Source organism: Cyprinodon tularosa, unplaced genomic scaffold, assembly GCF_016077235.1.
Source record: "Cyprinodon tularosa strain WSP-4 unplaced genomic scaffold, ASM1607723v1 ctg272, whole genome shotgun sequence".
Lineage (NCBI taxonomy): Eukaryota > Metazoa > Chordata > Actinopteri > Cyprinodontiformes > Cyprinodontidae > Cyprinodon > Cyprinodon tularosa.
Window position 1 is genome coordinate 2,401,964 of NW_024038977.1, and position 13,164 is coordinate 2,415,127.

The 13,164-nt window shown below is 34.0% G+C and overlaps 1 protein-coding gene across 3 annotated transcripts in view; it reads right to left on the reverse strand.

The window, feature by feature from the left end:
* The window catches only part of LOC119786455 (protein unc-13 homolog C), a 181,604-nt gene that overhangs the window by 76,933 nt on the left and 91,507 nt on the right, over positions 1-13,164 (reverse strand). For all 3 annotated transcript variants that reach the window (XM_038289813.1, XM_038289811.1, XM_038289814.1), the window contains one exon: positions 3,780-3,913. In XM_038289813.1, coding sequence (XP_038145741.1) covers positions 3,780-3,913 — 134 coding nt within the window. The remainder of the gene's footprint in view (positions 1-3,779; positions 3,914-13,164) is intronic.

Sequence of the window (13,164 nt, forward strand, 5' to 3'; positions counted from 1 at the left end):
CCCCCCCATCCCAACCCCATCCCCTCATTCCCAAGTAATGTGTTTTGGATTTCTATGTATTTTCATTCAAAGCTCAAATGTCAGATGTCATTTGTTTAATTGTCCGTGGCTTGGCCGAGTGATAGGAGGATATTTATGAATGACCAAAACAGCACTGAAGAAGGTGACTTTATTTAGAAATATGTTACTTTGTACAGGAGACTCTGTTGTTTCATTTTCAAGCTAAATCCCCAACACCAAAATTTAATCTGCAAAATTTACAAACTAATCTGAACAGATGATCTTTGAAGATTTTTTTTTTTTAACATAAATGTAAATACATTATAAAAAGACATAGAATTTATATTCCGAACATCACATGTTGGAAGACAAATTGATGCTGCTTTGGCAAAATTTCGACCTGAATCCAGTTAAAATTTAAATATGGATGCTCTAGAATTATGCATCTTAAAATTTAACTTTCACAAAAAAGTGGTAATAAATGACACCAATTTGGGCATTACTGCATAATCCAAACCTCACTTCATTTTTGAGTATGTGGTAAGACTCAACAAATATTTCCTTCTAGATATTCCCCAGAAAACCTGACAAATATTGAGATATTTGAAGATGAAAAAAATAGCATACACATTGTCTTTCAGATCAAAAAATCTAAGATACAACCTTAACATATTGTTGAGTTCAAAATATGAATTCAAAAGTATTGATTCAGAGACTCTAAACACTCATGCATATATCACTTTTGAAAATCCTTTTATCATATATTCTTTATTCAGAGTATCAGTTTCTTCCTTCAGGTCCTGCCTGTAGACTAAACCGCTTTAAGATCTAATTTGTTTCCATTTCCATCAAAACAATATACAGTATCAAACAGTAAATAGTGGCAATGGTATTGAAAATTTCAAAATAAACTGTCATGTTTCTTTTATGTATTTATTGATCTTATAATGGATTCTGTATAGTAGGGTCTTTATATATTTATTATTTTAATGGATTTTTATTGTGAATGTAATGTAAAATGCTTCTTTTATGTATTTATTTTCTTATAATGGAATTTCTATAGCAGTGTGAATGTAGTGTGACACATAGTTTGGACTATGTAGCAAAAAACAATTCCTTTGGGACAATAAAGTTCATCATCATCATCATCATCATCATCATTTGTAAAACAAGAGATTGAAAAATATCGTTCAGCTTCACAATTATGCATAGCATTGCAGAGGTCAAACAACTGAAATCCAGAAACAATGTCTAAAACAGTATCAAAATGTTTGCTAAACAACTGCTGCCTCTCTAATATATAGTGGATTATGACAAAATAATCTAAAAAGCAACAGTTTTTATTCTCTTTCCCTACTATCAAGAATTCAAAAACCTTTTCCGTCTTCTTACATTTCTTCAGTCTCATCATGTACGCACTCAGTTTATTATGGATGAAGCATACAATAAAGCGCTTTATAGTGGAAATTAATACAAATCTAAAGTCAGTGCACATAGCGAGGATTTCTTCACAGTTTTGAGGGATAAAAGTCTTGTCTGCAGGAGAAATTCTTTCTGGAAGTATTCCTGCATGCTTTATTTTTCTGCTTTTAATGTTGAAAAACAACTGCAGTATTCTGTTTTAAACTTCCTTTCATAAGATCAATTCTGCAGATCGGTTTACTGGCTCATACTATCCAGAGGCTTTGTTCCCACATAAATATTCTCAGCAGAGAGCACCAGTCTGACAGCTATTTCCCTCTGGCTGCAGAGCCTATTATTTAAAGGCGACATGTCCACTTGCAAATTTGTAGGGGAAAACCCTCAAACTGCCTGTCAATCTTCAGCTGGACCAAAAAAACATGGAGAAACTGAACATGAATATTGCAAAGCAGTCGTTAGTTGGTATAAGAGGAAAAGCTCAGGGCATAAACAAAGTTCTAATAAGCATCGTAAATCAATAGGAAGAAGAGGGAAAAAAAGGAAAACAGTGTGACGTAAACGGGTACCTATAAGGGAAAAAAATAGTTGGCATTTTATGTTTTTATATTGTTCATCACTTTTTACATACCATATAAAAATGACAAATATTTAAAATGTGGTAAGAAGCAAGAAAGGTGTTTTTTTTAATAATGCAAAAAACAAAATAATAGCTGACTTCTGTATAGGATTATTTCTAGAGTTACCATGAGAAATTAGCTGGTGGCGTAAATATGACATAAATATGACTGTCCCTGATCAGTGATCAGCTGGTTAGACAAAGTAAGAAACACAAACATTTTGTAAGCAGAGGATAAACAATACATACCTGCTACCAGGTAACACTGGCAACAACACTTCATGGATTTGCAGGTTTATAAAGCTGCATGAAGATTCAATTAGATTTTCAGTACCAGTTGTAAACAGCATCTGTCAGAATGTTTCATGTCTTGTGTGTGAGGCAATTTTGAAAAAATCTGTTAGATGGATCAGAGTGTGAGGAAATTAAGAAGATTTTGGTCAACAATTAGGTCCTGTCAAGTCTTTTTAGTCTGTGCCAGTTTTAATGCCCTACAGTTGTGTGAATACTGGAGATGAAAGGCATGGGATTCTAATTTTTCTGTTGTTTCCAGCTGCATTCCTTTCTGCAATGTCCTCATAGTTTTTTGGTTTTTTTATTTTCTTATGTATGCTAAAGTTTAGCTTCCTTGAAGGAAAGCAAAGTGCCATCAGGTCGTCAAATTAAATTAGCCAAATAAACAGAGAGTTGACGGGATAAGTTTAATTTATATAAATTGTAGTTTCAACCACCCACCCTCCCCTTTTAGTGTTTGCATAGAGTAGAGTGAGACTTGGAAGATCCTATTATTTGGTCATAGCTGCAACATTTGTGTACACATAAGAGCTACAATGCCAGGATGGACGATTTTTTTCTAATTTACAGAATTTGAAAAGTTTGGAGCAGGTTCATTTGTTAATCAAATTGCGTATCCAACAGCGTTAAATGTCCTGGAGGAGAATGTGGGAGCATTACATTTCTAAAGATTTCCAATCCCCTTAAAACAAAAGGTTGATGTGCATATTACATTAAGGCCATAAAACCTATTTAGTCTTGACATCTTCATTTATTATAGCTATAAAGCCAATATTGGAATTGGTTCAAATATGTATAGGTATATAAAAGCTTTAAAAAGTCAGAAAATAAAACTTTTATATCAATTCACGCCTAGTTTTAGAGCCATAATACTGAACATATATCATTCAAGGTTGTTTAATATTTGATATTATTTAGTATTTGATAATACAACATATTTTGTTATGTGTTTTGAGCAAATTGGTGCCAAAGTACCTAAGAACAGTCAAAGCGTGAATTAATGTTCCCTTTGGCCCTATGGTTTATAGGGATTGGTCGCTATGGACTGAGCTTATTTCCCACAGTTGCTGTTATCCCATCAGATTGATATTAGAATGGAGTCCAGGGGATCAGCTCAGATTTCTTTAATCTATTGTGTATTCATCATACATTGTATGTGAAGACTGATGCAGTATGTGTGTCAGAAATCAGGTTGATTAAATGAAAAGAAATGTAGCTATCTGTCTGGCTGGCTGGCTGTTTGTCTGTCATTTCAAGTTTTTAATTTGCCACATGATATACAAAAACTTGGAAATATCTGAATACTAAAAGCGTTTTTTATATTTAGGAAGGAAAGGACACAATGGAAGTTTGTTAAAAAAAAAAAAAACTAAATTCAAATTGCATTATTACATGATAAGATACCCTGTAAATAAGGAAAGTAAAATATGAATAAAGAAATACTTACTGATTAATGACTGGCGTGTAGGCTGTGCGGTCCTCATCGATAACAGATACCATAAGAGTGATGAGCTTTGGCCAGAAGTCCAGGTTCTTTATAGAAGGACCCTGCTCTTCCCTGGGCAGCTCCTGCTTCCGGCTCTGTGGAGAAGGATGTTTAGATTAAAAAGGGTAAAGCAGTGCTTCATTGAACACTGAATTAGCAGAGATACAATTAATGGAAATGTATTGGATACTGCAGTGTTTTGCAAGGCATTAACATGTATTTTACTCTTGATATTTATATGTAAGTTGCCAAAATAATAGTTGAATTACAAGAAGTTAAGTAAAGGCAGAAGTATAAAATCTAACACAGTAACAACTAGTGCTGAGATGAGATCATCTGACTTGATCACACCACACAACACTGGCTATTTCATTTCCAAGACACTAATAATCAATAATCAGACATAGAATATGTTTTCTAACATACAAAGTGAAGAATTGTTGGATATTTCTGGTAAATTGATGTAAGTAATTTCCCTCTGGGATTATTAAAGTATGTCTGATTTGAAAATCTGATTAAAACCCTTTAAAATTGCTACTCACCAAGAAGTTTTATTACATTATCTATCATTAAAGTTGCTCTAACAATGATGACATATCTAAATGTTGTTTTTTATTTACTATGTACATGTATTGGGATGAAGGATTTAGAAATCCATTTTAATGATATAATAATTCCTAAAATCAGCTATGGATGTTCATGTTTCAGATTTCTAACACTCATCCACGCAAAAACCATTAAAGGTCCATACAAGCTGTGTCAGTCTATTTTAGTTGGTAACCCATTGGTGTCTGTTACAGTATGGTGTCAGATGTGTGGAAAAGCGTTATTGAAACTTTTAAGTTAAAAACCTTGAAAATCCGCGAGCGCCGGCTACCATTCATTCATCCTGTCCGCTGAACTGCTGCTAGTTTTATTCACTTGCCTGTGAGATGTCTAGTGCTACTACCACAGATGATCTCGCTCTGGAAATGGAATTGAACGATTCAGATTAGCTAGCTGAATGAATAGAAGGGGTAGAGCGTAGCCGCCTGTGGCCCGGGCTGCCAGACACAACTCCAGTCCGGCGCGCAGATGACGCCTTGTTTTTAAAAGATATAAATATAAAAAATATAACCCTGGATGTCTGGGGGACAGTGATTCGCCTACATGCTATGAATGCTGGCGTACCATAAAGAATAACTTATGAACAGTTTAGTTTGTGCATTTAACTTGTTGCCTAAAGGAAGACGTTAATTGAATATAACAAAACCGAATATCTTCGGAACAGCTCCAAATGACACAAAATTCATATGGGTGAGTAGAACATGATGTAATAACTTAAAATCAAGGGGCCGATGTAAAAAAAAAACGGTGTTCCCCTTTAAGCTTTGCATCTTTCCACAACGTTTTAACAAAGGATGTATACTGTGTGATAGAGGTTCAAGTTATGCAATCCTAACCAAAGCAGAAATAGAATTTCTCTCATAGTCAAAAAAACATGCAGTATATATACAACCTTAATAAGAGACAGAAAGGTTTTGTCATCATCTTGGAGCTGATGACTGGCTTAATTCACCTGTCTAATTCTGCGTGGTTTCTTATCACTGCTCATCTGATCCACCTGCTCCTGCCTCTGTTTACAGTAAGGTGCTTGCATCCCTTCATCAGGGCCAGATTACTCTTGTTCTCTCTATCCAGTAATTTCTGATTTCCTGATCCTGACCTGTTCTGCCTCTTGACCGCTGAGCCTGCCTGTTCCCGTCTGATCTCAGAGGTGAGAGTGTTTTTAGCATACGTGTTTCTGATTACCCGATCCTAACCTGTTCTACCTCTCAACCATTGAGCCTACCTGTTCCTGTCTGAACACTTTTCCTGATCTGTCTTTGGATTCCTGGATCACCTAGCCTGCATGTGCCTGTTCTGATTCATTTGTTTGAACTGGCTTCAGACTCCTGGATGTTCTCCGGGGCTGCAGCATCTGGAAAACTGGGAAATCTGTGGGAAGCAACATTTTGTTGGCTGCCCACCGGCTGGATAATAGCTCGTTCTCTGGCTATGAACTGAACTTGTAAACCAGGTTAGTGACTAACGTTCATAATCTTACGTTAGATTATCGTGGTCACTAACCTGTGTTTTTCCTCTCTCCAGAGATACCTGTCTCAGATGCCCTAGCTGCTTCTACTGCAGATCTGCAGTCCATCAGTGTTTTAATAAATGTGTTTAGAATAATCCCACTGTCTGTCTTGACTGAATACAGGGTCTTTCTGTTCTGTCCATGACAGGTTTAGTTTCAAATGCTATATTGTATTAAAAAAAGAGTTGTAGATAAAAAGTTGTAAAACATAAAGGTTATATTTCTGTTATCATCATATGACTATCTGACTGAATGAGATATAACATACTGTATCTGCTCTTTATACCTAAGTCATTTCAATGATATAAAAAAGCATGATGCCATAGGAAGTTCTCAGTCTAGCATCAATTTACAATCCAGCTTAAAGTGGCAAACAAATTTGATTACTGAGTTTCCAACAGAGACTCAAGAATCACACCAGTTGTGCTCTAATAGCATGAGCTAATCTGGGAGTGTATAATGCTGTAGAAGCTAATACAGTTTGTTCACTTTGTCTCACAGTATGCTTGAAAATGAAAGTAAAACTGACCTGCTACCTGAATAATTCTGCTAATTATCTGACTCCTTCGAGGGCAATGATAACCCTGCGTTTATTATTCTGACATTTACTACACTTCAGAAATTAAATTTAATTATAATTATTTAATAAATGGAATTAAATAATAAATGGTATAAAGATAAGTAAAGTTGGTGTCACAGATTATATCCTATTCTCCTTTCTTACTTTGAATTACGCAGCCTTTCCGAAATACACATATATATAATTAAAAATGATAGTGCATCAAAAGCGGCATGCATTTTTCAAGGAAAGCAGCACAGGCAACAGTTGATTTTCCGATACTTGTAAATATAAATTTACTTATAATTACAGCTGAATATAGTCCTTTTTTAGTATATCCACAAGATAGTGAACACTGTGACAGAAGCTATAATGGGCATTAAATATTCGTATTTATCCCCAGACATATGGTGTGTTATCAAATTAATATGCACTGATAATATCTTAAGGGAATATAACTCAATAAATTTAAAATGCATTGATAGCAATATTGTATTTGTACATGTAAATATGGATATTTGTTACAGGCTGTGGCAGAAATCTCTTATCCAATGTCACAGTAAAAAGTGTTGTATCCAAAACCTCTCCCTGGCACCTCCATCTGTTACCCCCCCACTGATCACGATTGCACTGCTCTACAGTTAGAAAGTCATTCAAATCGGTCAGTGTGCCACAAGCGGTTTACACATTAGAAAGGGAAAAAACCACTCCATTGAAAAAACAAAAGCACCAGTTTACATAATTTATTCCGCCACACTGTATGGATCGCTCTATACTAAGCACATTAGTACACTTTATGCATTTACACACACTACTCTGCACGAATGAACTCTATGAACAATCTGGGATTTGGATGCTTTGTGTGTTCTCTCATTCTCATATGACGCAGGCAGGGGTATATTGTATTTCTGGTGGTAAGCAGATTCCATTAAAAATTAAATGTATTCAAATCAGTTCTTGAATAAGTTATGTTGCATTATTTAATACTCCTCACTATATTAAAACTATGCTCACGTGCACCTGGTAAAATGAGTTCATTTATCCCAGTGTAATCTTTTTAACTATCATCAATTCTGAAAATAATCAACCACTTTCTAAATTATTGACTGAAGATTCTCGACTTGTTATGCTAATGCGTTATTTTGCTGACATTGCATTAAAGACGAGCTTTAGAATTCAATCTCACCGCAATGAGAAACACTGATAGAGTTAACAGCTGATTCTGCAAAAGTCAAGCAAGGTTCTATTATCTGGAATCGTTTTTGCTCCAACAGTTTTGGTCTTTCTTATGAGATTATTCCATTTCGCACCGCATTCTATTAAAGGTTCAGACTTATCAAAGCAAAAAAAAAAAGAAAAATAACTGATTGTATTTTACAAACATTACTCCCAATATGAAGATGGAAACTATAACTTTATTATTGTTTTGTATTTACCGGTACTCATGATACCTTATCATTATTTCTTTTTTACCCAAAGCACAATTTAGCAAATAATTTGAACACAATTTTGGAAGTAATTTTATGAACAAAAAAGGGAAATACAGTTCCATATTCACAAGGTTATATTAATTCCTGTTGTTCAGTTATATGTCTCAACTTGAATAAAGCAACTGATGTTAACCAAAAATTTTGTTGAAAGTTTAACTTTTTTTGCTAAAAAGAAAACAGAAAATTATTAGATTAGAGCTAAGTTCAAAAATGGCATTTCTTCCAAAATCCTTTATGTTAATAATGGTGTAATTAAACCCAACTGTTGCTGTTGTTTAATAACTGCCATGATGTTCTTCAGATACAATTTTCATTTGTTCATTCTGAATTTTTTTAATCCCCATATTTATTCATGCTAATTGTATATTGACTTTTGTACGTTTGCACCTCATAACCAAAACAAATTGCTTGTATGCATAAATGCTATACTATATAACATTTTCTAATTATAATATTCCATTAGATCTGTTTACTTCCTTTTAGTTTATACTATACTTCCAACTTTTTTATATATATATATATTTCTCTATCTAGAAATTGGAAACAGTATATACAATTTAGATTGTTTATAGCAATTTTACTGTTGTATATGAGCATGACATTGGGAAATAATATGTAATGTGTAATGATGACGATGAAATCTATGAAAATATGGCTCCCGTTGATGTACAGTCACAGAAGAGATGGCCACTTCTACATGGATATTATAAACAGATATGTGCCAATTAAATCAGCATTAAACAAAAGCTATGTTAACCTTACTATGTTTGAACCTATGAGAGCGAGATAGATTTAATCATAGGGGCTTTAGAAATTTACATGAATTAGATTAATCTTTGAGGTATTAATAATTGTTTGACCAATTAAAAGGGAAAATGAAAGGCATCACCACAATAAGAATATATACTCTGCAGATGAGACTTCAAATGATGAGAAAAAAATCCTGAAATCACTTCAGAATTTTGACTATAAGTATTCACTTGTTAAAACATGATTAAGCATTATATTATTGAGAATAATGTTGCAGAGTTTGACCACTTTACCACAGAATAATGCCATATAAACTGCACAAGGGACAACTACAATATAACTAACTGCAAAGGAATGTTGACTTTTAGCAATCTTAGCTGAAATACTGTACACTATAAATTGTAGGCGGTATGAAAAAGCAACAAATCAATAATATATTTGCTTTTTGTGTCTGTTATTTTCTCTTATGCAAATTTAGTTTATTCATTTATTTTAAAAAATATATAGTTTATTTGGTTTTAATCTCCTTTTTGCCATAAACATAAACTGCCACAAAATACAGACTAAAATAAACATTTATGACTAAATCTTACATATTTGCTTGATGGAATAAAGTGCTAACAAACTGTATTGTCCCTTTTTAATAAAAGTAAAAACATTTTATACCTCGCACAACAGATGGTTACTTAAGCAGCTTTTATTTTAAAAAATAAAAAACACAACATTATCTTTGCAGCCAGTAAGTGTCTCTGGTTATGTGGATACATCTGTAGGTATGTGTGTGCATGGATGCATCTTAGTATAATACTATGCACACATAAAGGACATTCAAGGTTGCGTCATCCCCATTAAAAAGAACAGAGTGTACATCAGAATAATATGTGCTGTTAAAGCTCTTTACTCATTGGTATTCACTTGTAGCAGGCCTACATACATAGTCAGAGGTGATTGAGTTGTCTGCTGTCTTTACACAGCCAAGAACATACCACCTCCAATCACACTTATGGTAGGAAGTAATGCAGCACTAAGTCCAGCTAAAGTGTCATACTGTACTTTAGTGAGTGGCGGGAGCACATTCAGAAGTATTCTGATTTCATCTGCAGTGTATATAAGTCCCCAGAGTGGGAGAGATTAACATTAAAGAAGAGAGCTTCCAACAAACTCTCTAACCCATGCAAAAACGTTCTGAAAATGAATAAAAATGTCTTAAATTAAGTGTAATTACTTTTAATTTGAGTAGGACAATAATAATTGCCAATGGAATTGGTATTTTTACCCTTAAAAAAGGATAATTAGATATTATGCACTTGAAATGAGAGAATGTTTTTTAAAATGTAAATTGCCTTCTTCAACTGGCAGTGTCTCACTTAACTGCTGAGTTCCAGAGAAAAAAAACACTTATTTTAAGAAAAAGTTACTTAGATTTACATTTTTGCAGATTGTCACAAAAAAAAACTGACTCTCAGATTTAAGCTGTACAAATTAGGATATCAAAAACACATTATATTTAAGTCTAAACATTAATAAATAAATACCTGCTGATGTCCCTGACAGAGGATTCAGGTATAAATACGCAGTCCTCTGCATCGCTGTCAGAACAGGAAATGTTAGACTCTTGTCACTGTCTTGTTTATTTATTGCTCCTTTTCTATTGATCGGAGATAAAAGTTAAATGCCGGATAGGCAGTTAATACCTCTCAGGTGGTCAAATAATGTTAGCTGATTAATCAGATGGCAGGGAAGTCAAAGCTGCACCCCACAGTTAGCATCTAAAGGTAAGTGAGCAGTTGAACATGGAGTAAAGTTGTTCAGTCTTACTGGAACATTAGGGGGTTGTGTCTTTTATTTAATAGAAATACAATTAATATTATACAAAGATAAGACACAAAGGCAAATGTAATAGTATAGTAACTTTTATCCATGTATGAAGACAATCGATTCATTATTGAAATCTATTGATGCAGTATGAAGCACTGTCTGGTTGGGTCATAGTCCATGAGGTCCAAAGATCCTTCAATAATACCTCATTTAACAAAGTTCCTCAAAGCTTTCCATTTTCCTTTTTTTCTTTTTATATTCCAGTAATGTGAGATTCCCTTTTAGCACTTCTTAGCATCACTCTTCTTTAACAAAAGCATCGTTTTCCATCTCACATTACTGTTCCCATAACATATTTCTTTATTTTGTTTTTTCTGTTCTACTTATCTGATCTTTTGCTTAGTATAATAAAACATTTGCTTGTTTTTCTTGTGTCTAAAATGTAAAAAAAAAAAAAAAAAATCTTCAAGAAGCACTACTGTTCTGTGCTAGTAGTGGGAAAAGCAAACCTTTATTCAGAAACAGTACTTCTCCGTGTTTCTCTCCAACACTTTTAAGAGTAAAACCAAAAATCTGATTCACTTTTTCATTTCTATCAACAAACTAACCATTGTATGAAGGACCAACTCTGCCATATTTAAAAATAAATACAGAAATAAATAAATGCTCAATAAATGTATAGGCATACAATTAATTGCCAACAAAAAAGTGAGACATAAATGTATATAACTCTTAATTAGCTTCTTTATTTATTTGCCTTTGTAATATTTACCTTATTTATTTTTCTGTCCTTTATAATCTTCAACTTTATTTTTTAATTACTTATATTTTTAAGTATTTATTTATGTGCATGTTATAATATTTTTGTCTATTTTATTCTTCCTTTGTATTTTTTTACCTTAGTTATTTCTTCGCCGCTGTTTATTTCTCTCTGCCCTTTTTACATTTCTCTCTGCCCTTTTTACATTTCTCTATGCCCTTTTTACATTTCTCTCTGCCCTTTTTACATTTCTCTATGCCCTTTTTACATTTCTCTATGCATTTCTGTCTCATTATGCAAATGAGGAGGGGGTGTGTCCTAGAGAGTCAACTTCTGCTCATTGGTTGGCTTGGCGGTCCATCTTCTTAACTCACAGAGCTCAGAGTACTAAGTTAAATGTTCTCTTTTCTGTTGCTGTTGTTCAATCAAAGTACGTTTTAAGATCATTTGAGGCGAGAACCTTATACTTTTAAGCATCACCATATGGCCCATTCACAGATTTAATGCATAATTTAAAAGAAAATGTGACGAACTTGAGAGGACCGCGGCAACCAGCAAAGCTCCGAAGCTGACGGCAGCCAGGTCTAACCACAGCCCATCTGCAGCGGCCCTCTCTCGGCATAGCCGTGTGTGAAGCGTGTTGGTTAGCATTTTACTACATCGGTCGAATCTACAGGAGGAGAGTCTGAAGTCATTAGAACTTGAGTAGGGACTTTGACAAACTTTGCCAAATACAACAAAAAATCGCCATCATAGCCTGGCTATAGACCTGGCTGCCGTCAGCTTCGGAGCTCCGCTGGTTGCCACGGTCCTCTCAAGTTCGTCACATTTTCTTTTAAATTATGCATTAAATCTGTGAATGGGCCATATGGTGATGCTTAAAAGTATAAGGTTCTCGCCTCAAATGATCTTAAAACGTACTTTTATTGAACAACAGCAACAGAAAAGAGAACATTTAACTTAGTACTCTGAGCTCTGTGAGTTAAGAAGATGGACCGCCAAGCCAACCAATGAGCAGAAGTTGACTCTCTAGGACACACCCCCTCCTCATTTGCATAATGAGGCATAAATGCATAAAGAAATGTAAAAAGGGCAGAGAGAAATGTAAAAAGGGCAGAGAGAAATGTAAAAAGGGCAGAGAGAAATAAACAGCGGCGAAGAAATAACTAAGGTAAAAAAATACAAAGGAAGAATAAAACAGACAAAAATATTATAACATGCACATAAATAAATACTTAAAAATATAAGTAATTAAAAAATAAAGTTGAAGATTATAAAGGACAGAAAAATAAATAAGGTAAATATTACAAAGGCAAATAAATAAAGAAGCTAATTAAGAGTTATATACATTTATGTCTCACTTTTTTGTTGGCAATTAATTGTATGCTTATACATTTAATGAGCATTTATTTATTTCTGTATTTATTTTTAAATATGGCAGAGTTGGTCCTTCATAACCATTGGACCTCAAGCAACATTAATATGCTACATCTATTTTGACTTTTTAGCTTTTGGCTAGCTCTAATTTCTTTAAGAGGGTGAAGTAAATACAGGCAAGTATTCCTTTTGTCCATTACTAAAATCTTTTGCAATTCTTTTGACAGTTTCTTTCCAGGTCCTTTCCTGAGTATATTTAAACTGTATCCCTGTAGCCTGTAGTCCACAAATCAGGGGCAACAATCTTAACTGTTTTATTATGCAAGATGCCTCACTGTAGCTGGATACTTTCCTGTTTGCTTGGACATTTTGTCAACACTCATGTCTCCACACTCAGTCTCAGTTAGCACTTAGGGAATTGGAATCTGGAATGCGTTTTCTCTGCTGTGTTCAAGGCTACCTAGTATATGTGAACA